This window comes from Myotis yumanensis, unplaced genomic scaffold (assembly GCF_028538775.1).
Source record: "Myotis yumanensis isolate MYYU_CA2020_CCGP unplaced genomic scaffold, mMyoYum1.0.hap1 SCAF_2, whole genome shotgun sequence".
Lineage (NCBI taxonomy): Eukaryota > Metazoa > Chordata > Mammalia > Chiroptera > Vespertilionidae > Myotis > Myotis yumanensis.
This window is the reverse complement of record NW_027223753.1, coordinates 209,814,072-209,840,204: the sequence shown is the minus strand read 5'-3', so window position 1 is coordinate 209,840,204 and position 26,133 is coordinate 209,814,072. Positions and strand designations below refer to the sequence as shown.

The window sequence follows — 26,133 nt, the reverse complement described above, 5'->3', positions numbered from 1 at the left end:
AGAACTCCTACAACTGAATAAGACGATTTAAAAATGTGCAAAGAACTTGACTAGGCATTTCTCTCCAAAGAAGATATACAAATGAAAGGAAGCCCAATATCATTGGTCATTAGGGAAAGGCAAATCAAGACCATGAAATGCCATGTCATATCCACTACCCGAGCAATAAAAAGAAAAGGAAATTAAGTATTGGCAAGGACAAGGAGCAACTGGAACCCCATGTATTGTGGTGGAATATAAAATGGTACAACTACTATGGGATACAGTCAGGCAGGTCTTTAACCATAGAATTAATGACACTTCCCAGCATCCCCAGTCCTGGGTATCCACCCAAAATTATTGAAAATAGTTATTCAAACCAATACTCATACATGAATGTTTATAGCAGCACAATTCACAATAACCAGAGAGAGAGAATAACCTAAGTGTCCATCGATGATAAACAGGTAAACAAAATGTGGTATATCCACACAATGAAATATTCAGCCATAAAAAGGAATAAAGTACTGATACCTACTACAAAATGAATCGTGAAAACGTGTTAAGTGAAATAAGCCAGACACAAAAGGCCAGATTGTATGATCCCATTTATCTGAAATATCCCAATAGGTAAATCACAGAGACATACTAGTAAAGCAGATTAGTGCTGCCAGGAGGGAAGGGGGAGAGGGGAAAGATTGCTTCTGGGGGTGATGAAAATGCTTTGAACTTGGCAGAGATGGATGTAATAAATGCCACTGAATTGTACATTTAAAATTTGTTCATTTTAGGTATGTGAATTTCACCTCAATTAAAAACCAAAATACTCAAGCCACTCTAACCAGCCCATCCCTGCGCAGAGCATGCTGCTGTGTGAGGGTCACTGAATGATCCTTACTTCCTGAGCCCCTTCTGCTGCTCCCCATCTGGATTCTTCTCCAGAAAAGGCACTTCCTCCGGCTTCCAGTCCATTTGCCCCCATCATGCATGGGTTCATCCACCTGGCTGAGTTCCCTTTTAATAAGGTTTCCTTGTTGAAACATTTTTTAAGAGAAAGTTAAAAAGAAAAGCACATTTTAATAAACCATAGATTCGTCCAAGTGTCAGGTGTTAAGGGAAACATTTCTGCTGGAATTGGGCTGAGTACCCTAAACCTGCTCATTGCTGCCCATAGCAACAGGGCAGTGCCCAGCCCTGGGCAGTTACAAGGCACACAGGCTTCTTGTTTAGTATTTGTGGGAGCAAAAGAGCAGGCGGCATGTGCGGGGTCAGAGCTGGACTACTCTGGATTCCAAGGCATTTGCTGACTTTGTCTTCTGGTCCCGCTCCCGGGCAGCCACAAAGTTCAGCAGGTCAATGGCAGTGACGATCCCGAACACCATCTGCCTCTTGCTGGACTTCCCGGGGCTGTGGTCTGAGGAGGGAATCAAGGCAGTAGGTTAACGGCACCTCCGCAGGGAGCTGCACCTACGCCCAGACACGGTCAGAGGCTGAACCAGAGTGTGGCCCTGGGGGACCAGCCCTAAGCCTGCCCCAGTGCCTACAGGCACCTGTGTATTGTGGGAACCCAGGCAGCACCCACAGAAGCCCACCAACAGATGCCTTCTGCTAACAGGAGCCATCTGGGCGAAGCTGCAGAGAGCAGGGTGCTAACCTCGCCAAGCCATGCCCACTGGCCACACCTGTGGTCTGTCTGGGTGCCCAACGCTCAAGTCTTGGCATGAGATTCCAACACCAAGCACACCCACAAGCTACATCAGCACACATCTATGGCCTGTGATTATCTTCAAACCCATGCTTTTCTCTGGGGCTTAGAACGAATGCTGGCCCTGCCCCTGGCCCCCCAAAGAGCAGTGAGGATTGTTGAGGTAGTTGAACTTGACTGGCCTGTGGAATGCCCAGATTTGGTCAAACACTATTCTGTGTGTTTCTAGATGAGATGAGATCATCAGTTGGATCGGTAGACTGAGTAAAGCAGATTGCCCTCCCTGGTGTGAGTAGTGGACCTCATCTAGTTGAAGACCTGAATAGGAAAAAAAAAGGCTCCCCATGTAAGAGGGGACTTCTCCAGCCTTTGGACTTGAACTGAAACATTGGCTCCTTCTGGGTTTTGAGTCTGCCCACTCCCCCTGCAGATCCTGGGACTTGCCAAACTAGTCATGTGAGCCAGTCCTAGTAAAGTATAAATCTCTATACACACATCCCACTGGTTCTGTTTCTCTGGAGACCCTTGACTGGTCATCACGAAGCACAGAAAGCCAGGTGGAGCTGAGGGGTGGAAGGGAAATGCCCAGGTCACATTTTTATCCCGCCAGACCCCATCCCAGCAACTTCACGGCCATCTGTCCCTAGGGTGGGGGTGCGGCGAAACCGAGAAGCCAGGCACCCTGCTGGCCTATTCGGAGCACCTCAGAAAAAAACACAGGGAACAAAGAGGAGACCAGCTCCACACATTTCAGGGACTTAGAGGCAAAGTGGCACTTTGGAGAAGCGTGTCCCCTGCAGGAGAGGGTGGTCTGTGTAGCCTCTGCAACCTGGCCCTCCAGAACCCCGGAGACTCATGCACAGTGGAGTTGACCACCTTTGTAAAGGTCAGAGTCTCTTATGACCCTGCAGTTCTGCCAACAGCACGAAGGCAGCAGTGGACACGGTATCAAGTGTACTGACCCTGAAATTGGGACTCACTCTGGGGGGTGATCATATATGAGTAAATGTGAGGTAAGGAAGAACCTCCCACCCAAGCTCTGGGGTCTGGGAGCCCGGATGCCCTCCTTTACCCTCGGAGCCGCAGAGCCATTTCCGAAAGGGAGACAGCGGGCGTACATACCTGCAGGCCCCCCCACCACTCCTGCCAAGGCCTGGTCCCGTGCTGTGGAGCCAAGGACGGGAGAGGGGTTAGGCTTGGCCACTCAGGCCCCGAGACGGCCCTCAGCTGGGTGGGGGGCGGGCTCCAGGGCACTCCCAATTCTGATTACGACCCTCACCCTTGTGGGCACCCAGGCCTGGCCCACAGAGGGGTTCCTCTGAGAACCGTGCCCAAGGCTGAGGATGGCTGAGTCACTGCCACTGACTCCAAAAGCCTGTGAGGCTCCAGCGCCCTGCTGCCCCACAGGCACTCGGCTGCAAAGCACAGGTGGCAGCCTGGACCGGGCCTCAGGGGCCAGGGCCCTCAGGGCTCCCCCAGCCCTGCCCCCAGCCCCACTTACACTGGATCTGCTCGTGGACCACCAGGGCGAAGTGGTCTATCTCCAGGATGCGCGAGAGCATGCCCAGCGGGTCAGTCAGGCGGATCTGGAAGAGAGGCCGCGGTCAGCGCTCACCAGGCAGCCCAGCCAGGCCCTCGGCGGAGAGGAGCACAATGGAACCTGAACTGTTTGGACAGCACGTTCTCCTGGGGTCTCTCCTTGTTATGGGGGCGGGGGGGGGGGGGGGGGGGGCGTGCTGCAGGAACCACAGGACAGGTGACGGCATTGGGGATGAAATGGCAAATACACGGATTCCGGTGACATGTCAGCTGTGGGGGGGGGGGGGGGAGGGGGGAGGGGGGGGAGGGGGGAGGGGGGAGGGGGAGGGGGGAGGGGAGAGGAAGGTCAAGCTATCTCCTAGGCCCTAGGTTTGGGCACTTTTAGTCCCACTCACTGGGAGGCTGGAGAAGGCAGGTGTGAAACAGGGACCAGGGAGAGGGGACCCCCGATGGCACTGCCCTCAGGGACACAGAGAGCAGGGTCCAGTCGGCTCTGCCCAAGCCTGTCGGAGGGTGGCCAACATTGTCTCAGAAGCGGAGGCTTCTCCCAGAACATTCTATTTATTAAATCACTGTGTGTGCCAGTGCACACATGAAATGCTTCACGGGGAAATGAGGGCCCAATGTTAGGAAACCGACCCCCAGGTGTGGCCAAAATACAGCGGGCGTGGGAGAGCCCTCGCGGATGGGCCTTTCCCCACCGGCTTCCCTGCAAAGCTGGGCGAATTCTCAGGTGTACAGGTTCGAGAGGGGCAGCCAGCACTGGCCCAGCTGGCACAGGAGCGGTGCAGAGGGTCGGGGACCTGGCCCCCTTGCCCAGGAAGCGTTGTGCCCCACCTCCAAGGTCAGAAGCGGGTCTTGGCACCCACGGCCCCAGTGGATGGGAGCTCATACCTGCTTGAACTGCTTGTAGATGACTTTGTGAACTTGGTCTGACGGCTGCACCTTCCCAGCGAGCAGGCATGACAGCATGTTCCCCAGAGTCACCATCCCCAGGATCACTCTGGGGGTGAGGGGTGGGGGAGGGTCAGTGCAGGGCCCTCCCTGAGACTGCAGGACCCGCCCACAGCCGTCCTCCCTCCGCGCCAGAATGCAGAATTCCTCTCAGAATTCAGCAGACACCGGCCGAGTGCCCACGCGTGGCAGGAGGACAGTGATCAGATGCCCTGCCCTGGACCTGCCCATCCAGTGGCAGACAGTAAGCCAATGAGTCCTTTGGGCATTTCCATCTGACAAGTGTCAGTCAGGGGGCTATGAGACGTCTCCTCCCAGGCCCAGTGCAGTGGGTGGGTCACGGGTTAACACGGCCACCCCCCCGCCCAGCCAGGGCTTGGGAACATGTCCAGCGGGTGGCCCGGCGCTCTGGACATCCCTGAGGGACTGAGGTCAGACAGCCAGACAGCCCTGTCCTGGGGTGTGGCTGAGACTGACCCCGATTCATCGACCACGGGCACCTGGTCGAAGCCCTTCTCCCGGAGGATCTCGATGGTGTGCTTGCAGGTGACTGTGGGCAGCACTGTCAGCGGAGTGGACAGGCTCAGCTCCTGGACTTTGAGGTGCCACCACCTGAGGGAAGAGGGCAGGGCAGGGAGGGCTGAGAGCCGGCAGGTGGGCGTCAAGGGCAACATCACACAGGGAGACCGTGGGGCCGACCAGCCAGGTGTGGGACAGAGCACAGGCACCAGGTCCCGGGACCTGCGCTCTGCAGCCACTGTGGCTCTGGGTGCGGCCCTGCCCAGAGATGTCCTCACCAGGGCTTCTTCACGGTGAGGTCCTCCTCCTTCAGGAAGCCCTTCTGCAGCATCCACCTGTCGCTCAGGAACTTGGACCTGGAGGCGTCAGGAGGTCAGCAGGGCTTGGCAGAGGGTCTCACCACCGTCTCTGCCCACACCAAGGGGCACAGTCCCCACAGAAAGCCCAGGACCCTCCCCGACCCCATCAGTCCAGGAGAGACCCCATGGCTGGCTGGAGCTCCAGGAAGAGGCCTGGGAACCAGACTGTAGAGCGCCCGTGGGAATTTCATGTCCAGGGGCATCTGGTCTACCAGGGAGGAGGCGCTCAGAGCAGACGGTTCTGTCCTGGAACCTTTGCTGTCAGCCCCGTCATGCTCCCTGGGCGCCTCCTCCCTAACCCTCCTCAACATGCGCTCGGGAGCCGTGGGTGGAGGCCTCGTTGGGGAGAGGGGGGTGCAGAGCTTGCAGGGCCCCTGGCCCCACCCCGAATCCCGGCTGTCAGATCTCAGGGGAATTCCAGTGGCGTAACCACAGCATCCCCTTGGCGGAGCCAGGGAGGGACAGGCCTGCAGGTGGGAGGAGGGAGGAGGGAGGAGGGAGGAGGGAGGAGGCTTCTTACATGTAGTTGCGGACAGAGTCGGGCAGAATCACCACGCAGCGCTGGCCTTCCCGCAGCTCCTGGGCCGCCTTCACGGCCACCGACATGGCGCTGCCGGAGCTGCCACCTGCCGAGAGGGCCGGAGTCAGACCCAGGCCGGCAGGAGCCTGGTCCCATCTCCTCGCCATGAAGCCCTGGAGATGGACACCCTCCAGCCTCTCCCAGCACCCGCCCCTGCTTTGGACCCCCATTGATGGGGAGCCCCCCCAAAGGACAATGCTGGTCTTGATTGAAAAAGCCAGGTGTCCTGAGATCTCTGGCCCCAAAAAATACACCAATCACAGTGCTGCCTCCTCTCGGCGGCCACCCCCGCCCACGCCAGTGACTGCGGGAGCGAAGCCAACAGCTGCTTCCTCTTTCCGTCAAGCTCTCGGGCTCCCCAGGCCCTTTCCACGACCTCGTGCCACGCCCCGCGCTCTGGTGGTTAAACACAGGAAACAGAGCATGAGGCTGCAGGGACCCCAGGACCCCAGACCTCTGGCCACATGGGGAAGGGGCACTCCTACCCGCCTGTGGAGCTGACCTCCTAGGGTTGGAGTGGACAGACGGCACCCGGAAGCCGCCATGCAGCCCCAGAATGAGGGTGTCCTTTACACATCTGGACTGGAAGCTGGCAGAAGGCAAGCGCCCCCGTGTCCTCGGCACCCCGGCCGCCCAGCGCCTGCCCGCCACTCACCGCACAGCAGTCCCTCCTGCGCAATCAGCATGCGGGCAAAGGCAAAGGACTCCTCATCGTTGCACTTGAACCACTTGTCCACCACCTGCGGGCAGGACCAGACTGCCGGCTCCAGGAGGCGCTCGGGCAGGTGTGCGGTTGGGGTGGGGGCCTCACAGCCCTGTTCACAACCTCTCGGATGCCCTCAGTCCAGGAAGATGTGACCCTTAACGGGCACAGCCCTGCACAAGCTCCAGAGTCTGAGACTCATGTCTACAAACCTAGAACTTTCTACCTCTCCCTGGTCCAACACATTGTGCATGTGGCTATTAAACTGCCCGCCGGCTCCCGCGGCACAGCCGTATGTCCTGTGGCTGGACTCTGTGTCCCTCAGAACGAAGCCCCTTGTGGGTCCGTAGGAGGCCATTCTGGGGTCCTTACCTCTCCGTTTCCCCCGCTCAACTGCCAGAGCTTCCGCCCCTGCAGGGGCCTGATCTGTGCCCACGGCCAGAGCTAAACTGCTGGGAGTCTTTGCCCAGTGGGTTCATGTCGCTACTTGGATATGGTGGAGCATGCCACCTGGTCCTGACCTTGGACCTACCCTTCCTCTACCTGCTTGTATAGGGTCATGTTTCTCCTTCCTGCCCCAACAGGAAAACCAGGCCGGTGCCGGGGGTCAGCCAGCCATGCAGACGTGCAAGCTGGTTAAAGGGCGAGCCCTGAGGACTGGCAGCGATCACTGCGGCCCCACCTACCGTCCGGTCCAGCACCGTGGGGATGAAGTCATAGCCAATGCCTTCCACCTCGTAAGCCGTCAGCTCCGTCCGGTTCAGCTCCTCAGGCTCAGCAAGGATGGAGCCTTCGGGATCCACCCCGATGATCTACAGCGGGGAGACCGTTAGGGCTCGTGCCCAGCAAGTCTACTGTGGATGTTCCCGCCCTCATCGGGGCCAAGACCACCCCGAATGGGCACCTGTTGATGATCTGCCCGTGGGATGCAGGTCTCGTTCCCGGCTCCGGGGCAAGACTGGAAACCCAGAAACCTGGGAGCCAGGCTGATTCCAACTCAGGGGCAGCTGGGGGAAGGGGTTCCTGGGGCAATTCCCCTGCACAGAACATCCAGGACACAGCCTGGCACAGGCCCTGGGGGCAGTGGGGCCTGGAGAACAAGGCGCAGTGCTGGGCACTGACCTCCTCCTGGGCTCAGCACCAGCCGCCAGATATTTCTAGGAGCCCCACCCTGGGCCCCTCAACTCCAGGCCCCTCCCTCTCAGAGCCCCAGATGGGGCAGATGCAGGACCTGAGCCTAAAAGCTTAGATTCATAGTGACACTTGGGGGCCACCCAAAAGGACTCCCACCCCGTCATCTGGTCGCTGGATTCCTCGTGCCCGGGCAGGGCCCGCAACCCCCTGGCCGCCCTGGGGCACTCACTTTGCATCCGGGACACTTCTCCTTTAGCTTCCTGGCGATGCCTGTGATGGTGCCACCTGTGCCCGCCGAAGCCACCAGCATGTCCAGCTTCCCTGATGGGGGAGAAGCCGTATCAGGAAGAACGTTCTAATAATAAGTGAAAACTTCCTCAACCGAGATGAAGGCAGGTTATCAAAAAGGTCAAACTGTTCCGTTCCCACGGCTCTCATCACAGTGCCTTATCTTTAAGCAGCATCCATCACCGGTCACAGGGCCGAGAGCTACATTTGCGTCTTGGCCCCGGGACCGGTGTGGTGTAAGGCCCGCCAGGCGGTGCAGGAAGGACAGGTGCGGTGGCTGCCTGGGGGGAACGGGGCACAGGGAGGCTCCTCATGATGCACTTTCTTTTTCTTTTTTAAAAAATATACTTTTATTGATTTCAGAGAGGAAGGGAGAGGGAGAGAGAGAAACATCAATGATGAGAGAATCATTGATTGACTGCTCCTGCACACCCCACACTGGGGATCGAGCCACAACCCAGGCATGTGCCCTTGACCCAGAATCGATCCAAGACCTCCTGGTTCATAGGGTGACACTCAACCACTGAGCCACACCGGCCAGGCATGATGCACTTTCTTATGCTGTTTGCTTTTGGGTGATGACAAAAAGGTAACTAAATTATGCAGGAAACAGAATAAACCACTTGGGCTTGGTTCAGAAATCATCTGGGCTCTCTCGCTGCTGAGCGCCAGCCCAGGCATCCTGCAGACAAGTCCACGCGGGCCCCATGCCGAGGCGGAGGGCTGTTTTTGCCAAATGAGAGAATTCTCACACATAAAACTTCGGTGAGCAAATGCCTGGATCTCCCTACCTGGCTCCTGGGCATGGAGGAGGCTGCACTTAAGCCAATGCCAGCACTAGACTCCCAACTGGAGTCCAGGGTGCCAACCCCCTGGCAGAATCCCCTCATATCTCTTAGGGAAACAGCCCTTCAGAAGGCATCACAGCCCCACGGCCTTGGCACCAGTTACGTGGCAACGTTCCAGGGAGCCTCACCTCTGTATGGAGAGTAAGCTAATCATCGGCATTACCACCCAAGCTCGGAGATGGGAAAACCTGAACGTGGAATTCAAGGCCCAAGTCAGGGCTTGACGCCTAGTGCCATTCAGCAACGTGAAGTCCCAGCTGTGAGCCCAGCCCAGACAAGGACATCCTCACTCCCTGCACTCAGGAGGTTCTGCAGCTGGGCAGACAAATATGCCTGCCTGATACTGTGCAAGAGAGCACAACGGAAGCAGAAACCGCTCTAGAGAAATGCTCTGGATAGCACTTCACAGAGAGGGGACATTTGATCTGGGTTTTGAAGGATGAATAGGAGTTTACCAAAGAGTGGGTAAGTGACTTGTACACTCCCGGGCCACCAGGGAGAACGGCAGTGGAGTGGGGAGAGGGGTTAGGATAGACGCACACACCGTCACACTGCTGCAGGATCTCCTCGGCCGTGCTGTCGTAGTGAGCAATGGGGTTGTTGACGTTGCGGTACTGCAGGGAGAGAGCAAAGGGGCTGTGAGAGGATGTCAAAGACACTGAAATGGCAGCAGGCACAGGGCTGCAGGCAGTTTAGGAGCCTCAACAGACACAAAACATTAAACCCAGCTCTTCAGATGCGATTTCTGAATTAACCCAGGAGCGAATAAGTGAGACAGAAGAGCTTCCAGTAAAAAAGGTTTTCAGACCCTCAGAGGGCTTCTGGGGTCCTCAGCAAAGGGCATGCCCACCCAACGCAATGAACTGAGGCGCTGGCCGCACGCTGGAGGTCCTCTCCAGCCGGGAGAAGCCCGAGACACGTGCCACTCACTGTCAGTCATCTCAGCCGCCCCCATTCCTGCTGCAAACGTGGCACCACCCCACCCCCGACAGCCCCCAGGAGTGCCCCCCTGGGTCCACACTCTGAATGCACATTCGCCCCAGGTCCCGAGCCTCACCTGGTCCAGGATGTGGGAATTGGGGATCTCGTTCTTCAGCCTCCATGCCACCCCCACGTGTGACTCGGGGGAGTCGAACCTGGCGTTGGTGGGTGTCCTCACGATCTCCGCCCCCAGCGCCCGCAGGACGTCTACCTGCCGAGCAACATCGAGCCTTTACCCACCTGCCAGGCCTCCCGAGCTGGGGGAGGGGCCCCGGGAGGCAGGCCCGCCCACCCACCTACCTTCTCCATGCTCATCTTCTCCGGCATCACGATGATGCAGCGGTAGCCCTTCACCGCGGCTGCCAGGGCCAGCCCGATCCCTGGCGAAGACATGGTGAGACCCTGCCCTGTGCACCTGCAGCCCACGGAGAGGGCACTACAGGACTCCCCAAAGCCCCACACTGCCCCCTCTGTCCTCAGGGCTGAGAGAGAGTGCGGAGACGAAACAACAGGGAGTGTGCGCACAAGGAAGAAAAGCCAGGTGCAAACACAAGCACCAATTCCTCCAGCCTTTGCTGGGTGCCCACGGCTCGATGTGGGTGCGTGAGGGCCACAGCGGGCAGAGCAAACATTGTGGGCTGAGGGTGGGCACCAGTGGTCCTTGAAGGAAAAGGAGGATGGCTTGAAGGCAGGCAGAGACCAGCAGGCGGCCTCCCTGGTCACAAAGGGGTCAGGGCCACTGTCCAGGGGATTGGAGTCGTAAGATCCAATGGAATTTGCCTGACTGGGCTTCAGACTGGCTGGGGACCAAGCACCCCTCCTTCTGTCTGGTTTCTCCCTTTGAACAGGGGTGTCCGTCCTATGCCTGTCCCACCGCTGCATTGGAAGCCATGACCTGTCAGGTTTCACAGGCTCACAGCTGGAGAGGACCCTGCCAGGAGGACTCTCCCTGACGCCTGGTGGAGATGGGACCTCGGACTGCAGAGATGATGCTGGAAGGGGCAGATTTGTTGGGGCCACTGGGATGATTTGCATGTGAGAAGGGCATGGATTTGGGGGCAGGTGGCAGCGCTATCGGCTGAATTGTATCTTCTGAAATTCCCACCCCCATCACCTCAGAAAGCAACTGTGTTTGGAGATGGTCTTTGAAGAGGGGAGTAATAAGGTTAAATGAGGTCACGGGGTGGTTCCTAATCCATAGGACAGGCGTCCCCAGAAGAAGAGAGGAGGACACAGGCATGGAGGGGTGGCCATGTGAGGACGCAGGGAGGAGACAGCGTCCACAGGCCGAGGAAAGGCCTCAGGAGGAGCCAGCCCTGCAAATCCCTGACCTGGGCCTTAACCTCCGGGACGGGGAGGGACTGAGGTGCTGGTTAAGCCGCCCCTCGGTGGTATCTGTTATGGCAGCTGGAGGAATCGAAGACAGATGTGCACTCTCAGGGGCAGCCGCTCACGGGAGCATCCGACATCATCAACGCAGGCCCAACTGCGAGATGGTGAAGGAAGCGGCACAACACGCAGCTGCTCGCGTGCACTCGTGCTGAGCTAATGGCGGGAAGAGCCACCAGCCAGGCCAGCGCGGCAGCCGCGGGTCACCCCAGCCCGGGGTCCGGGCCTGTCCCAGCGCTCACCTGTGTTCCCAGACGTCGGCTCGATGATGGTGTCCCCGGGCTTCAGGATGCCGGCGCGCTCGGCCTCCTCCACCATGCGCTGGCTGATGCGGTCCTTCACGCTCCCGCCCGCATTGAAGAACTCACACTTGGCCACTGGGAGCCGGAGACGAACCGTGAGACCGGAAGGCCCCGGATCCCTCTCTGTCCCCTCCCCACTACCTGATCCACCTTGATGCAGGGCGAGGCCTGTTCTTCGCTGGTTCTATACATCGGCCCCTCTCCCCTCCTACCAACCACTCCAGCTGGCAGTGCCAGGCAGAGGACCATGTGGCAACTCCGAGGGAATGAGATAGAGGCGCCTGCAGGAGCCCCACTGGGCGGATGGGTCAGACCCCCTCCAGCAGTCTCAACAGGAGCTTGCTGGGCAGACAGCCGTCGGCTCACTTGAGCCCCATGTGCCCGTAAGGCCCAGCCACACCCAGCGGCCCCTGCCAGACAACTTGTGCCCCGAAGCCACTGCACCCGGATCACACCCCGGACCAGGCCCCCAAACCCTCCACCCCCGCCTCCCACCGCCCAGGCGCTCCTACCCTCTGCCACGCTCCCAGCCCAGCAAACACGCTGCCCTTTCATGGGCCGAGGCCTCTGCTCTGCTCTTTCCTTAGGACGACTCCCACCCACCTCCTAAGAGTTTGTATTGTTTGCAGGAGGAAGGTGCTGCCCCAAAAGAGATCTGAAGACTCTGAAGACCTGGGCCAGCCTACGACACCCACAGCCCCCCAGCCCCCCAGCCCCTGTGGGGCGAGCGCAGGAGGGGGAAGCAGGTACTCACGCAGCTCACACTTCAGGCCAAAGTTCTTCCCGATCTTATTGATTCTCACCATGGGGGTATCTCCAATTTTCTTCAGGATATTTGGCAAGATTTTGGGCGACTTTGCCCTAAAACAGAAGAGCCCATGATTATTCAGAAAAACAAAAGGATACCAGCCGTGGCAGGACAGCACATTCTTTTAAATAAATCGAAGAACTGCCCCGGCCGGTGGCTCAACTGGTTGGAGTGTCGTCTCATATATCAAAAGGTTGCCGATTGGGCCAGGCCGGTGGGTGTGGTGCAGTGGCTGACCATCAGACTATGAGCCAGGAGGTCATGGTTCGATTCCCAGTCAGGGCACATGCCTGGGTTGTGGGCTCGACCCCCAGTGCAAGGGGCAGCCGATCAATGATTCTCTCTCACTGATGTTTCTATCTCTCTCTCTCTCCCTCTCCCTTCCTCTCTGAAAGCAATTTTTAAAAATACACATATTTTTTAAAAAGGTTGTGGGTTCAATCCCCAGGGGCCCTGAGACAGGTCAAACATGCTGCCTTCCACCCGGGAATCAAACACGCAGCCACGCAGACACGCTGGCATCCAGCTGCTCCCTCCACTGTGGAAGGGGCTGAAGGGACAGCCAGGCCAGAGGCAGGTGTCAGGGTGAGGGGAGAGCCAGGCTGGGGCCAAGGGCTCCTGACCCCACTTTGGAGGCCAGGTTCTTGGGACCACGCCGGGGTTGGTTCATTAACTAGTTAAAGCCAAGGCCGGACAGAGGTAAACACCTGCACCGTCACGTGTGGTGGCGAAGGTCACACCAGCCCAGCAGGCGTTGTGGCGGCCAGAGCAGGCTGAGGCCCACCCACCACTAGGCAGGGGGTGGGCAGGCAGAGAACCCGGGTTCCTGCCTCCGTCACCTGAGAATCTTGCCTGCGGTGATCAGGGCAGGCCCCGGGGGAGAGTGTTTACCGCAGTTGGCCCTGGGGTCACCTCCTCTCAATGGCTTTCACTGTGACAGCCCCAGAGGCCTCCAGGACAACCCCACGGGTGCTTAGAATAACCCCACACTCCTTACCAGAGCCAGGGACCTGCCTGCCCCACCCCCTGAGGCCCCTCCACTCACTTGGCTGCTTCCACTCTGGCCCTCGTTGTAAGCCCACCCACCTCGGAACCTCCTAGAACCCCCTTTCCCAGATACCCACACTTCCAGCACCTTCTGCCTATGCAGGTACCAGCTCCAAGGCCTTCCCCTAGCCAGGTCACCTCTGCCTCCCAATCAGGAACCCCAAGGGCCGTTTCCTCTGGGGGACCTTGGTCTGGTGTCCCCCCTAGCAGGTAAGCTCCTGCCAGACCTGGGCCCGAGGCCAGGTCCCTTATAACGGGGTACCTGACCTAGGACAGGGGCGTAGGGCTCAGCTTCCTGATGGGACTAGCCCTTCAGGGCTTTGCAGGACGGGTGACTAGGCCAGGGTGGGAGGGGCAGGTGTCAAGCTGTCTCACAACCTGGAGAGAAGAGTGTCCTTTCGGCCCCAGAATCCCGGGTGAGGTCACCCACCCTCAAAAACCCGGTCTCTTCCCGGCCCGCCCCCACAGCCACACCCCAGCCGTCACTCACTGCTTCGTTTGTTTTGGCACCGAGGGCTCATCCTGTTTGGCCAGGGGCCCATTTGGCCTCCTAAGCACCCAGCATTGAGGTCTGTTTAGTGCTTGAGCTTCTGGGTTTGTAAATTTCCATTCCTATTTATTGGCCCCACAGAGGAGCACACCCCTTTCTCCACCCCCAGTTCTGATCTTAAAATCAATAACCGTGAATGTTGGTATAGCGGGTTATACGGAATAAGAATCAAATATCTAAAGCCCAGCTGGCAGGGCTCAGTGACTGGGTGTCGACCTATGAACCAGGAGGTCACGGTCCGATGGCCGGGTTGTGGGCTCAATCCCCAGTGTGGGGCATGCAGGAGGCAGCCGATCCATGATTCTCTCTCATCACTGATGTTTCTCTCCTCCCTTTCCCTCTTCTCTGAAATCAATAAAAATATATTTTAAAAAAAGAAGAATCAAACATCTAAAAAACATAGTCTTTGACTCTGAAAGATTATACTATGGAAATAAAGATAACCCTAAAACTTAGTGAGCTCAATTTAAGTTTCCCAATGGGTCGGGGGGGTTCTCTTTTTTCCCTTGGCCGGATAGATCAGGGCACCTAGAACAGGGCACAACATACAGTAGGTGATTAATAAAGATGGACTGACTACATGAATGTATATGGTTTCTATTGCAGTTGTTCGGAACAAAATAATGGCTACATCTAAATCCCGTTGGAGGGCTTAAAAAATTGTGGTTTATGCATCCAACAGTCTCTGTCCAACCTCAAAAAGAGGTCACTATTGAAAAAACAGTCATGGCCAGGAGGAATGTGTACGGCTTAGAGTTACGAAGAGAGGTGCCGGTGTGAACCTAACTGCTGAAGACATGCACACTCGCCTCAAACCCAAGTGTGCAGCCCGGCAGCCCTGCGTTAGAAGCCTCACCGCTCCCCGTCACCCAGAGTGTGCGACGTAGGCACTTCCATCTATGTGTTCAGCATCTACTCTTGTTGGGCTCCGAGCCTTGGTGGACTGATCTACACAGCACCCCCACCCAGCAGCTCACCACCCGTCACAGTGATTGCAAGGGGGATGGGTCACACCCCAGGTGCACATGGCTCCTCCCCTCCCGGTCGGAACAGGGACTTACAAGGCCGTGTGGTGATGTGGAGAGTCAGTGATGGGCCTGCCCAGCTTCCAGGAGCACCTGCTCGGGGCATCAGGCCGGATCCACAGGTGATCCTTGGTGTCCTTGTCCCCTGCGGGCCCCTGCTCCAGGCTCCTTTTTGCTGAGTGTGTCCCGGAGAGGTGGGGGCACCCTGCCACCCCCTCTTTTGCTTGGAATGTCTCAGAAGACATGCTTCACTCTATTAGAGGAATGGGAAAGAGAAGTCATCAGTTCAGGCCGTTCCCAAGCGCTGCAGAAGAGCCTGCTCTGATGCGGCTGGGCCCAGGGACTGCTGCTGGCCCGCCCGCCCTCTCTGGGTGCAGGGCTCCACACATTCAGGGGCTCGGCAAGAACAGGCATAAGAGCACAGGCACCAAGTGCTCGGACAAGTGTGGTTGTTTCTCAAAAGGTTAAGTAGCCTGGCCGGCATGGCCAGGTGGTTGAGAGTCGGCCTGTGTATGAACCAGGAGGTCACGGTTCAATTCCCAGTCAGGGCACATGCCCAGGTTTGCAGGCTCCATCCCCCGTGTGGGCGTGCAGGAGGCAGCCGATCAATGATTCTCTCTCATCACTGATGTTTCTCTCTCTCTCACCCTTCCTCTCTGAAATCAATAAACAAACAAACAAACAAATAAATAAAGTTAACTACCCCACAATTCTACTACTCCTAGGCATCTATCCAAAAAAATGGAAACATTTGCACACCACATTCATAATAGCACTATTCACAACAGTCAAAATGCGCAGACACAGCAAGGGGCCGTCTATGAATGAATGGCTGTACAATGTGTGGAATAGTCACACAATGCAGTATTCTATGGCCAAGCCCTGGCTGATAAGTGGAACAGGTTCTTGGGGCCACGCCGGGGTTGGTTCATTAACTAGTGAAAGCCAAGGCCGGACAGAGGTAAACACCTGCACCGTCATGTCCCTCTGTCCTGCACCCGGCCCCTGGGGAGGTGATTCTTCCATTTTGCCGGAAGCCCCCCACCCTGTGGTAGACCAACCTCCCCACCTCACAGCCTGCAGCACCCTGGCCACAATCCCACGGAGACCGGCCCAGCATACACAGGCACCTCCTTCTTGGCAACCGGCCTCACCCTGGAGCAACCTCCAGCAAGGTAAGGGGCTGATGGGAAATGGATTGAAATCAATCTGGTCCGCAGAACCCAAAGGCACTCTGCTTGGCAACATGGGTCTGAACCCGCAGGCTCTGCCCTGCATTGCAGGACTGAGCTTCGGGGGGGCTGCTGCGGACGAGGGAGGGGACGCACGTGCGTGGTGGGGAGGCGGCTCACTCCTCTCACCTGAAACCGCAGACCCTTCGGGGTCACCGTTAGGTCTGATCAAATAATCGAATGGATACACTTCCCCCACAACTGGCTTTTCAGGCCATTTCACTATGGACATTCCCTTTGCTGCGACCACATTCCGAGTCTGCACAGAGAATTGTCCGCCCCGAAAAAGCCCGCCAAAAGTCCTTTAAAAGCCGCTGACTCCCATCCAGGCCCGGCCACCTGGTGTGCGGATGATGGGATAACTTCGAAATCCCGCACCACTCGGGCCTCCCGCGTTCCTCCTTCGGGGACCTGACAGTCCGGGTGCACCCAAGGGCTTCCGCACTCGCGCACCCGTCGGCCCCCCGGGGGCGCGTTAGGGCCGAGGGCGCAGATGGTAGCAAACTCGTCTTTTACACCCCACACCGGGTCCCCGCGGGGCGCTCCCAGGCTCGCGGCCCCGCACCCTCTGCAGTCGGAGTTGAGGTCCGGGCCGGGGCCACGTGGGCACTGAACCCCGGCTTCAGGGCGGTCCCGGGGGCCGGGGAGGGGTCGCCAGCTCAGCTCCGCCGCGAGCGGCTGCAGATGATGCAACTCCGGCGGGGGGTGGGGACCTGGGACCCCGGGGCTGGGCCGGGCTGGGCCGAGCCGAGCTCACCTGGACGGAGCGCGAGGAGGAGGCGAGTGGGGCGCGTCCGATCGCTGCGAGCGGCGGCGAGACCAGCGGGGCCTGGAAGACGCGACCCTCAGCGCCGGCGGCTCTGACCCCGCGGCCGAGCGTGGCTGGAGGACGATTGGCCGAGGGCGGGGGCGAGGCCCAGCGCCCGACCTATCCGAGTGCGGAGCGCCCTCCCGCCGCCCCGCCCCCGCCCCGCCCCCGCCCCCGCCCTCGGGAGGGGGAGGGGAGGGGTGGGGGTAGGGCCGCTCCTCTCCTCCCGCCCCCTTGGCGGCCCCGCGGGTTGGGGGTCCCACCCTACGCCCGACCCTGAACGCGCTCGCCCCACCCCCTCCCACTGCTCGGCCGCGGGCGGACCCCGCCTCCCCGCTGCCCCGCCCCATCGCCCACTCCCCGGGGCGCAACTGCGGCCTCGGACCCCCAGCTCCGGCCCGGGCCCTTCCCAGAACCGCGGCCTCCGGGCTGGCGGGCGCTCACTCCCCGAGGTCCCGAGGCGTTTGCTGGGGTCACTGCTCGCCTGGCGGCGTAATGAACGGCGTGGATGCAGTTAAGCGTGCGGTCTGGTGCGGGCCAGGCCTGCAGGACCCTGAGGCTGAGCCTCAGCAAACGTCCCGCCCTGGGGACCCCACGCCGGCCCTGGTCCCACGGCCCGGGGACCGCCTCGCTGGGGGCCTGGGCTCTGCAGGGCCAAAAGCTGAGGCTGCCCCTCGCGCACCGGGGGCGCCGGGCGCCTGGGATCTGGATGCACTGGCGGGCAGGTTGTCAGGATTGATTCTCCTGGCCCCGGGGTTCAGACACGCAGGCTTCCCTGAGCGCCCCGGTCCGCCCAGCGGGGGGCTCTCCCACTGGCCAGGGCAGAGGTCACGCAGGCGGTCCCCAGCAATGGGCTGCCGGCCCGGAGGGGCCTAGGGGCCCCTGGGAGGCCACGCCTAACATTATTGCAAAGGTGTGCTCTGGAGTCCCCAGGACTGAATGGAGAACCCCTCACCCCGACTTTCTCAGCACCTGACACCCCGACTTTCTCAGCACCTGACCAGTCAAAGGCAGTACTGCCAGGTTCGGACACAGGTGGGCACACTGAGCCACCATTATTTAGCAAGTCCCTGCCACCTGCCCACTCTATGTATGAAAACATTGTTTGTTTGTTTTCTTTTCTTTTCTTTTTTTAATGCTCAACCACTAAGCCACGCAGGTGCGGCCCAAGGTGAATAGTTTTTTTAGTGCCCAGGCCAGATGTTTGCCTGATGTTCCTCTGATTAGTCTCAGGGGGGTGCACTTTTGTTGATGCTCGCGAGAGCCATGCGGAGTGAGTGTCTGTGACCTGTCAGGGGCACATGCCATCTGTGTGTCCTTCTCTGGCACTGGTAACTTTGAACATTTGCTTTCTCCACCGTAAAGTTACTATCTTTACCCTTTGTAATGAACAAGTATCTTGTGGGGAGATGCTTTGAAACTACGGAAATACCCTTCTCAAATCTCCCTCTCTGGTGTTAGCTTCCACTGATGATCTGTGTGGGCCTGAATCAAGTTCCATTAAATTGGTGGCCAAAGGGTGATTTTTCTAATCTCATCATTCCTTCTACATTTTATTATTTGGCATTCCACTAGATTTTTTCTTCTCGCCCACTCATTTATCTAATCGTGTATTTATACCAGTGAAGATCCAAGATCCTTTTATTTTAAAAGCACACATTTTACCATTGCAAGTGCACAATCCACGCAGCAGTGTTGATCAGTGGTTGAGCATTGACCCATGAACTGAAAGGTCACCAGTTCAATTCCTGGTCAGGGCACATGCCCAGGGTTTGCCTCGATCCCTGATAGGGGGCATGCAAGAGGCAGCCAATTGATGTTTCTATCTCTTTATCCTTCTTCCTTCCTCTCTCTAAAATAAATACATTTTGGGGGAAAAAAGAATGCACAATCCAATGGTTTTTAGTATACAAACAATATTTAGTACTCAGAATTGTTCAGTTATCACAATATACATGAACATTTCTGTCACTCAAAAAAGAAACCCTGCTTCTATTAGCAGTCCCTGACCAACCCCCTGCAACCTTGCAGCATTGGGTAAACCCCTCCTTTACCTTATTTACGTCAGGTGGATTCATGGAGTCTTGCCTGTAGAGAGCACTGGGAAGGCACATGGGCATTTCTTTCATTATTGTCAGCTCAATCCAGTGGCTTTGGCAGAGCCACATCCTGGAAACACGCCTTGCCAGAGGCAGGAGTGTTGTCAGCTTGACCTTCAGCCCAGGTGCCAGGGTGTGGGTTTTGTTATTTAAATCCAGCCAAGCAGCAGGAATGAATAGGACTCGGGCCCACCCAAAAATGCACATAATCTCCTTTGTCTTGACCTTTAGTAAAACTTCCTGGGTTTTGCTGCATAAAATAAACACGCTGTATTGGCTCTGGGTCTCTATCTCTCCATCAGAGGACAGTGGTCCCACCCGGCCCCAGCTTTTTCCTTCCACCTCTGTGTCTGTCTCTTTTATTTTCACAATCCCAGTCGCTCCTACTCAGGAATCGGACCCGCTCTCTAGCCACACTGGATGTGGAAAAGAGAGAAATATTTATACTTGCCTTATGAAATAGGTCATCATCTTCTACTACCATTATTTTGATGCTAAAATGGCCCTAGGCCAGGACTCAAGCTGGATCCTGTGTCTTTTTGTCACTTCCCCATCATTCTTTGAGCACCTCCTATTTGGGGCACAACAGGTGTTTCCGGCTCATTCCCCCTACTAGGGACTTGGGAGCAGACATTCTACAACAGGTTCCTGTAATGGGCTAACCTGTGTCCTCCCCAAATCCTTATGTTGAGGTCCAAGCCTCCCTATCAAAGAATGTAACTGTGCTTGCAGATAAAGGTCTTTAAAGGGGAGACTGGGGAGAAACCAAGATGGCGACATAGGTAAACACCGGAAATTGCTGCCTCGCACACCACTTCAAAAATACAACTAAAAGGCAAAACAGACATCATCCAGAACCACAGGAAGGCTGGCTGAGTGGAAATTCTACAACTAGAAGGAAAGAGAAAAGCACACTGAAACTCAGAGGAGGTGCGGTGTGAAAGTAAAGTGCAGAGGTATGGAGGCGCACGTGGAAAGGGCTGGCAGCTGAGGACACGGCTGTCTTTTTCAATCAGGAGGGAGTCTCAAGCTCCTGACTGCTCTGAACTCCAGTTCCGGGTGAGTCTCTGGGGACCCAGACTCATACAGGAGAAACTGGACGGTCTGGCATTGGTTGGAACTTGAGGGCGGCTTTCTCTCAGAGGTACTTACAGCGATTACCTCTTAGGGTAGATTGAGGATCAGCCATCGCTGCTTCCTCCGCCCTGTTGATCCCCAGAGACCCCGCCCCACCCAAGCTGTGTGCAGAGGCTTTTGCATATGAAAGGCCTGGCCCTTTGCAATCTGAAAATTACCTAACAAACTGCAGCTGGGTCAGAGAAACCCATAACTTCCAAAAGAAGGCCCAAGGTCCCACAGCAGCTTGCATTGCTTCACAGCTGGCTCCTGCTGGATAGCCTCAGGCAGAGGCTAGATTAGCACCTCCTTAGAGATCCAGGAGCTAGTGTGCCTGGTGGTCAGAGTGGGACCATCCAGATTTCAGTTCCTCGAATCCATAAGGGACACACTCAGGGGGCAGACTCAGTCAGCACCAAAGCCCCATTGAAGCAAGTCTTGCCCTGAAGGGGTGTCTCCAGCACAGACGTTCTCCCACTGCAGACAGCTGATTCTCACAGCCAATTGGCCTGGAGGTCAATCCCTCCCAGTGTTACTTACAACAATCAAGGCTTAACTACAACAAGACTGTGCACAAAGCCCACAAGGGGGTGCACCAAGAGTGTCTACCTCAGGTAATTGGGGAGGCTGAGCCACTGGGCCCTATAGGACACCTTGCACAGAAAGCCACTCTATCCACACAGCGAAGCATGAAAAAATGCAGAGACAAAGAAAGAGGTCACAAATGACAGAAATGGAGGAAAGCAAACTACTGGATATAGAGTTCAAAACCACACTTTTTAAAAAAATATATTTTATTGATTTTTTACAGAGAAGAAGGGAGAGAAAGAGTTAGAAACATTGATGAAGAGAGAAACATTGATCAGCTGCCTCCTGCACATCCCCCACTGGGGATGTGCCTGCAACCCAGGTACATGCCCTTGACCGGAATCGAACCTGGGACCTTTCGGTCCGCAGGCCGACGCTCTATCCACTGAGCCAAACCGGCCTCAGCCAAAAACACACTTTTAAGGTTTTTCAAGAATTCTCTAGAAACCGCCGATAAACTTAATGAGACCCTCAAGAAATCTAGTGAGACCCTCGACGTTGTGATAAAGGACCAACTAGAAATTAAGCATACACTGACTGAAATAAAGAATATTATACAGACTCCCAACAGCAGACTAGAGGATCGCAAGAATCAAGTAGAAGATTTGAAATACGAAGAAGCAAAAAACACCCAACCGGAAAAGCAAAATGAAAAAAGAATCCGAAAATATGAAGATAGTGTAAGGAGCCTCTGGGACAGCTTCAAGCGTACCAACATCAGAATTATAGGGGTGCCAGAAGAAGAGAGAGAGCAAGATATTGAAAACCTATTTGAAGAAATCATGACAGAAAACTTCCCCTACCTGGTGCAAGAAATAGAGTTACAAGTCCAGGAAGCGCAGAGAATCCCAAACAAAAGGAATTCAAAGAGGATCACACCAAGGCACATCATAATTAAAATGCCAAGAGCAAAAGACAAAGAGAGAGTCCTAAAAGCAGCAAGAGAAAAAAAGTCAGTTACCTACAAGGGAGTACCCATACGACTGTCAGCTGATTTCTCAACAGAAACTATGCAGGCCAGAAGGGAGTGGCAAGAAATATTCAAAGTGATGAATACCAAGAACCTACAACCAAGATTACTTTACCCAGCAAAGCTAACATTCAGAATTGAAGGTCAGATAAAGAGCTTCACAGATAAGGAAAAGCTAAAGGAGTTCATCACCACCAAACCAGTATTATATGAAATGCTGAACGGTATCCTTTAAGAAGAGGAAGAAGAAGGAAAAGGTAAAGATACAAATTATGAACAACAAATACCATCTATCAACAAATGAATCTAAAAATCAAGTGAGCCCTAACCGGTTTGGCTCAGTGGATAGAGCGTCGCCTGCGGACTCAAGGCTCCCGGGTTCAATTCTGATCAAGGGCGTGTACCTTGGTTGCGGGCACATCCCTGGTAGGGGGTGTGCAGGAGGCAGCTGATTGATGTTTCTAACTCTCTATCCCTCTCCCTTCCTCTCTGTAAAAAGTCAATAAAATATATTTAAAAAATAAAAAATAAAAATAAAAATCAAGTGAATAAATAATCTGATGAACAGAATAAACTGGTGAATGTAATAGAATCAGGGGCATAGAAAGGGAGTGGACTGACTATTCTCGGGGAGGAAAGGAGTGTGGGGGGTGCGGGAAGAGACTGGACAAAAATCGTACACCTATGGATGAGGACAGTGGGGGTGGGGGGTAAGGGCAGAGGGTGGGGTGGGAACCGGGTGGAGGGGAGCTCTAGGGGGAAAAAAGAGGAACAACTGTAATAATCTGAACAATAAAGATTTAATTTAAAAATAAATGAAGGGGAGACTTAGTGAATATGAGGCTATTAGGGTGGCCAAGACTCTACACTTGATTAAACTTTATTCAGTTTCCTCAGCCCCATTTTCCACAGGCCTCCATGCACCTCCTTATCTTGAGCCTGCCCAGCCAACTTTTAGCAAGAATGCTCCTGCTAAATCAATTTAAAGACACCCCCCCACTCCCCCACCCCCCGCTTTGACCTGCCTTAAGCTAGAATCAGGTTAGGTGAGTTCAGCAAGACTCTGTCCATCCTGCATGACACCACACTTACACTCTGCTCCTCAGCTGTCTTTGTTGTATTCAGAGTTCAGCGCCATCTCTCTGTCCTATTCCCATCCGTAGTCTGCAATAAGTCTTTCTTATTTTAACAAGTGTCAGAATAAGTATTTCTTTTTGTTTTCTTTTTCTTTTTAAAATATTTTTATTGATTTCAGAGAGGAAGGGAGAGGGAGAGAGTGATAGAAACATCAATGATGAGAATCATTGATTGGCTGCCTCCTGCACGCCCCCTACTGGGGATCGAGCCCACAACCCAGGCATGTGCCCTCACTGGGAATTGAACTGTGACCTCCTGGTTCATGGGTTGACCCTCAATCACTGAGCCATGCTGGCCAGGCAAGGTTTCCTTTACAAAAAATTTTTAATTGATTTTTAGCGAGGGAGGAAGGGAGAGAGAAAGGGGTGAGGAGACATCGATTTGTTGTTCACTTATGTATGCATTCATTGGTTGATTCTTGTTTGTGTCCTAACCATGAACTGAGCCTGCAACCTTGGCATATCGGGATGACGCTCTAAGCAGCTGAGCTACTGGCCAGGGTTCAGAGTAAGTGTTTCTTGTACATGAGTGGGGCCCTGGCTTAGACACCAGACCCATATTTCTCACAGTCTGGGGGCTAGAAGTCCAAGTTTAAGGTGACTGCCTGCTTCCTGGCTTGTAGACAATGGAGTGTGAGGAGGGGGTGGACAAGCTCTCTCCTGTCTCTTCTTCTAAGGGCACTAATTCATCGTGAGGGGTCCACCTCCACATACCATCATATTGCAGGTTAGGACTTAGACATACATATTTTTTGTGTGTGGCAGGAGTCAGGGGACACAAATATTCAGTCCATAGCAAGTTCAAACGTAATATGATTGGTCCTTATAAGAAGAAACCAGAGATGCATTTGCACCAAAGAAAGACCACGTGAGGACACAGGGGGAACGTGGTCATCTACAAGCCCAGGAGGGAGGCCTCAGGAGGACCCAACCCTGCCCGCCTGGATCTCCGCCTTTCAGCCTCCAGGCTGTGAGGAAATACACTTCTGCTTTGGAGACGTTGGCTGCCACTTCACCGAGTCCTCGAAGCCAGCTGAGGGTTTGCAGCTCAGGAACTGGCACCTGATCCAACAGACAATGGGGCGAGTCTGGGAGATGCGGGACTGGCCGGTGGGTCTTCTGGGTCCAGGACACTGGGAGGAAACGTCTCCTCATCCACAGGATGACAAAGTGATGGCCAGAGAAGAGCAGCCTCTGCCTCTTCCCACCCCAGATCCAGGTCCCGGAGGCAATCCCTCAGACAAGCTCACTTTTTTAAAAAATATATTTTATTGATTTTTTTACAGAGAGGAAGGGAGAGGGATAGAGAGTTAGAAACATCGATGAGAGAGAAACATCGATCAGCTGCCTCCTGCATACCCCTCACTGGGGATGTGCCTGCAACCAAGGTACATGCCCTTGACCGGAATCGAACCCAGGACCCTTGAGTCCGCAGGCTGATGCTCCACTGAGCCAAACCGGTTAGGGCAACAAGCTCACTTCTTATTCTCATGGCGTCCATCTTCATAATGTAGGCAGTATTTTGCATTTTTCTTTCTTGATTTATGACCTTTAAAACAGTATCTATGTTATACAATGAAATTAAATCCAATGTTTGTTTAAATGACTTTTTATTTGTAACAGTTTTTATTGATACAATTCACATAGCATACAATTCACCCATTGGAGTGTACAATCCAGCCCTGGCCAGTGTGGCTCAGCTGGTTGAGCATCACTCCATGCACCAAAATTTCACAAGTTTGATTCCTGATCAGGGCATATGCCTGGTTTGCAAACTTGCAGGAGGCAAGCGATAGATGTTTTTCTCACATCAATGTTTCTCTCTCTCTAAAATCATTAAAAAATATTTTTAAAAAGGGTACAATTCAATTGCTTTTAGTACATTCACAAAAAGTCAATTTTAGAATATGTTTATCACCATAGAAACTTCACGCCCTCTAGCCATCAGTCCCCACGTCAATGCTTCCACACTCCCCAGCCCCAGACCACCACTAATCCATTTCCTGTCTCTCTAGATTTGCCTATTCTATACATCCTATATAGTAAAAACCCATCGACCGAATGGCAGAACAATCAGAATGACCCCACTGACGACCAGGGGGCAGACGCTCAACGCAGGAGCTACCCTCTGGTGGTCAGTGTGCTCCCACAGTGGGAGCAGCCACTCAGAGGGCGGGTCCACAGCCGCTCAGATGACCAGGATGAGCGGTGCTCCCAAAGCGGGCCAATCCCCGCATGCCACGCCCCCACCAATGCACAAATTCCATGCACTGGGCCTCATTTTATATAATGGAATCATATCATGCATGGTCCTTTATGACTGGCTTCCTTCACTTGGCATGTTTTCAGGTCCATCCATGTAGTAACATGCTTGCTTCTTTTTATCCTACATAATAAAAGGCGAATATGCAAATAGACAGAACCAAACAACCGGTCGCTATGACATGCGCTGACCACCAGGGAGCACATGCAGAGAATGGTGGATGTCGGCAGTGGCAGAATGGTGGAGCAGGTGAGCAGGGGCGCCAGACCAAGGCAGGGCACTGGTTGCTGTCATGGAGCGAGCCTCTGGTGGTTACTGAAAATTCTTTGCTATTGCGCACTGTGGTCCCACCTGGCGCTTGCACCTGCTGCTGGCACCAGAGCCACCGCTCACACCCACAGGTGGTGCTGGAGCCGCCACTTGCACCTGCTGCTGGTGCCCAGCGTCAGTCCTGATTGCTTGGCGCCATCAGCGGGTGAGAGCAGGGCTGACACCGTCAGCACATGTGAGCGGCAGCAGGAGTGGGGCTTATGGCAGACAGTGAACTGGGGGCCACAGAGGGAGGGGCTGGGCAGGGACAAGGAGGATGGACTGAGATCTGCTTCTGTGCCTACCACAGCCTCTCAGCCCACAGTTCCTTTCAAGGTGCACGAATTCGTGCACTGGGCCCCTAGTTGTCAAATAAAATGTCACTGTGTGAAATACATTTTATTTATCCACTCATCGGTTGGTGAACATTTATGTTGTTTCCACCTTTTGGCTGTTATGATTAACGTTGCTGTGAATGAACACTCATGTACATTTTTGTGTGGACATACGTTTTCCTTTCTCTTGGGTCCATGCCTAGGAATAGAACTGCTGGGCCACATGGTGATTGACTTGGTGAGCAGCTGCCAGACTTTCCACAGCAGCTGCACCGTTTACATTCCCTCCCTCTAGGAATGCAGGAGAGCCCGGGCTGTCCGCATGCTCGCCTACACTTGCTCTCACTTGGTTGTTTGGCTCACAGCCATCCCCGTGGGTGTGCAGTAGGACCTAATTGTGGTTTTGATTGCATTTGTGTGATGGCAAGTTCTGTTAAGTGTTTTTAATGTACTTGTCTGTCCAGTGTGTATCTTCTTTGGAGAAATGTAGATTCAGATCCTTTGCCCATTTTTAAATTGGGTGGTCTTTTTGTTGTTGAGTTGGAGGAGTCTTTTAATATATTTTTC

At 55.0% G+C, this 26,133-nt stretch overlaps 1 protein-coding gene across 2 annotated transcripts; it reads right to left on the bottom strand.

The window, feature by feature from the left end:
• Positions 1 to 574: 574 nt before the first annotated feature.
• Positions 575 to 16,813, bottom strand: CBS (cystathionine beta-synthase). Of its 2 annotated transcripts, XM_070407116.1 has the most exons (17): positions 16,700 to 16,813; positions 14,747 to 14,963; positions 12,035 to 12,141; positions 11,221 to 11,355; positions 9,890 to 9,969; positions 9,666 to 9,800; positions 9,153 to 9,222; positions 7,702 to 7,793; positions 7,025 to 7,150; positions 6,291 to 6,375; positions 5,576 to 5,681; positions 4,975 to 5,052; positions 4,655 to 4,789; positions 4,118 to 4,226; positions 3,186 to 3,270; positions 2,807 to 2,848; positions 575 to 1,393 (listed from the first exon to the last, which is right to left on the bottom strand). In XM_070407116.1, the coding sequence occupies exons 2-17, from the start codon at positions 14,953 to 14,955 to the stop codon at positions 1,248 to 1,250; spliced, it is 1,740 nt and encodes a 579-aa protein (XP_070263217.1). In that variant the 5' UTR covers positions 14,956 to 14,963; positions 16,700 to 16,813; the 3' UTR covers positions 575 to 1,247. The 2 variants fall into 2 exon arrangements, with proteins under 2 accessions (XP_070263217.1, XP_070263218.1); XM_070407117.1 differs by lacking the exon at positions 2,807 to 2,848.
• Positions 16,814 to 26,133: the final 9,320 nt, after the last annotated feature.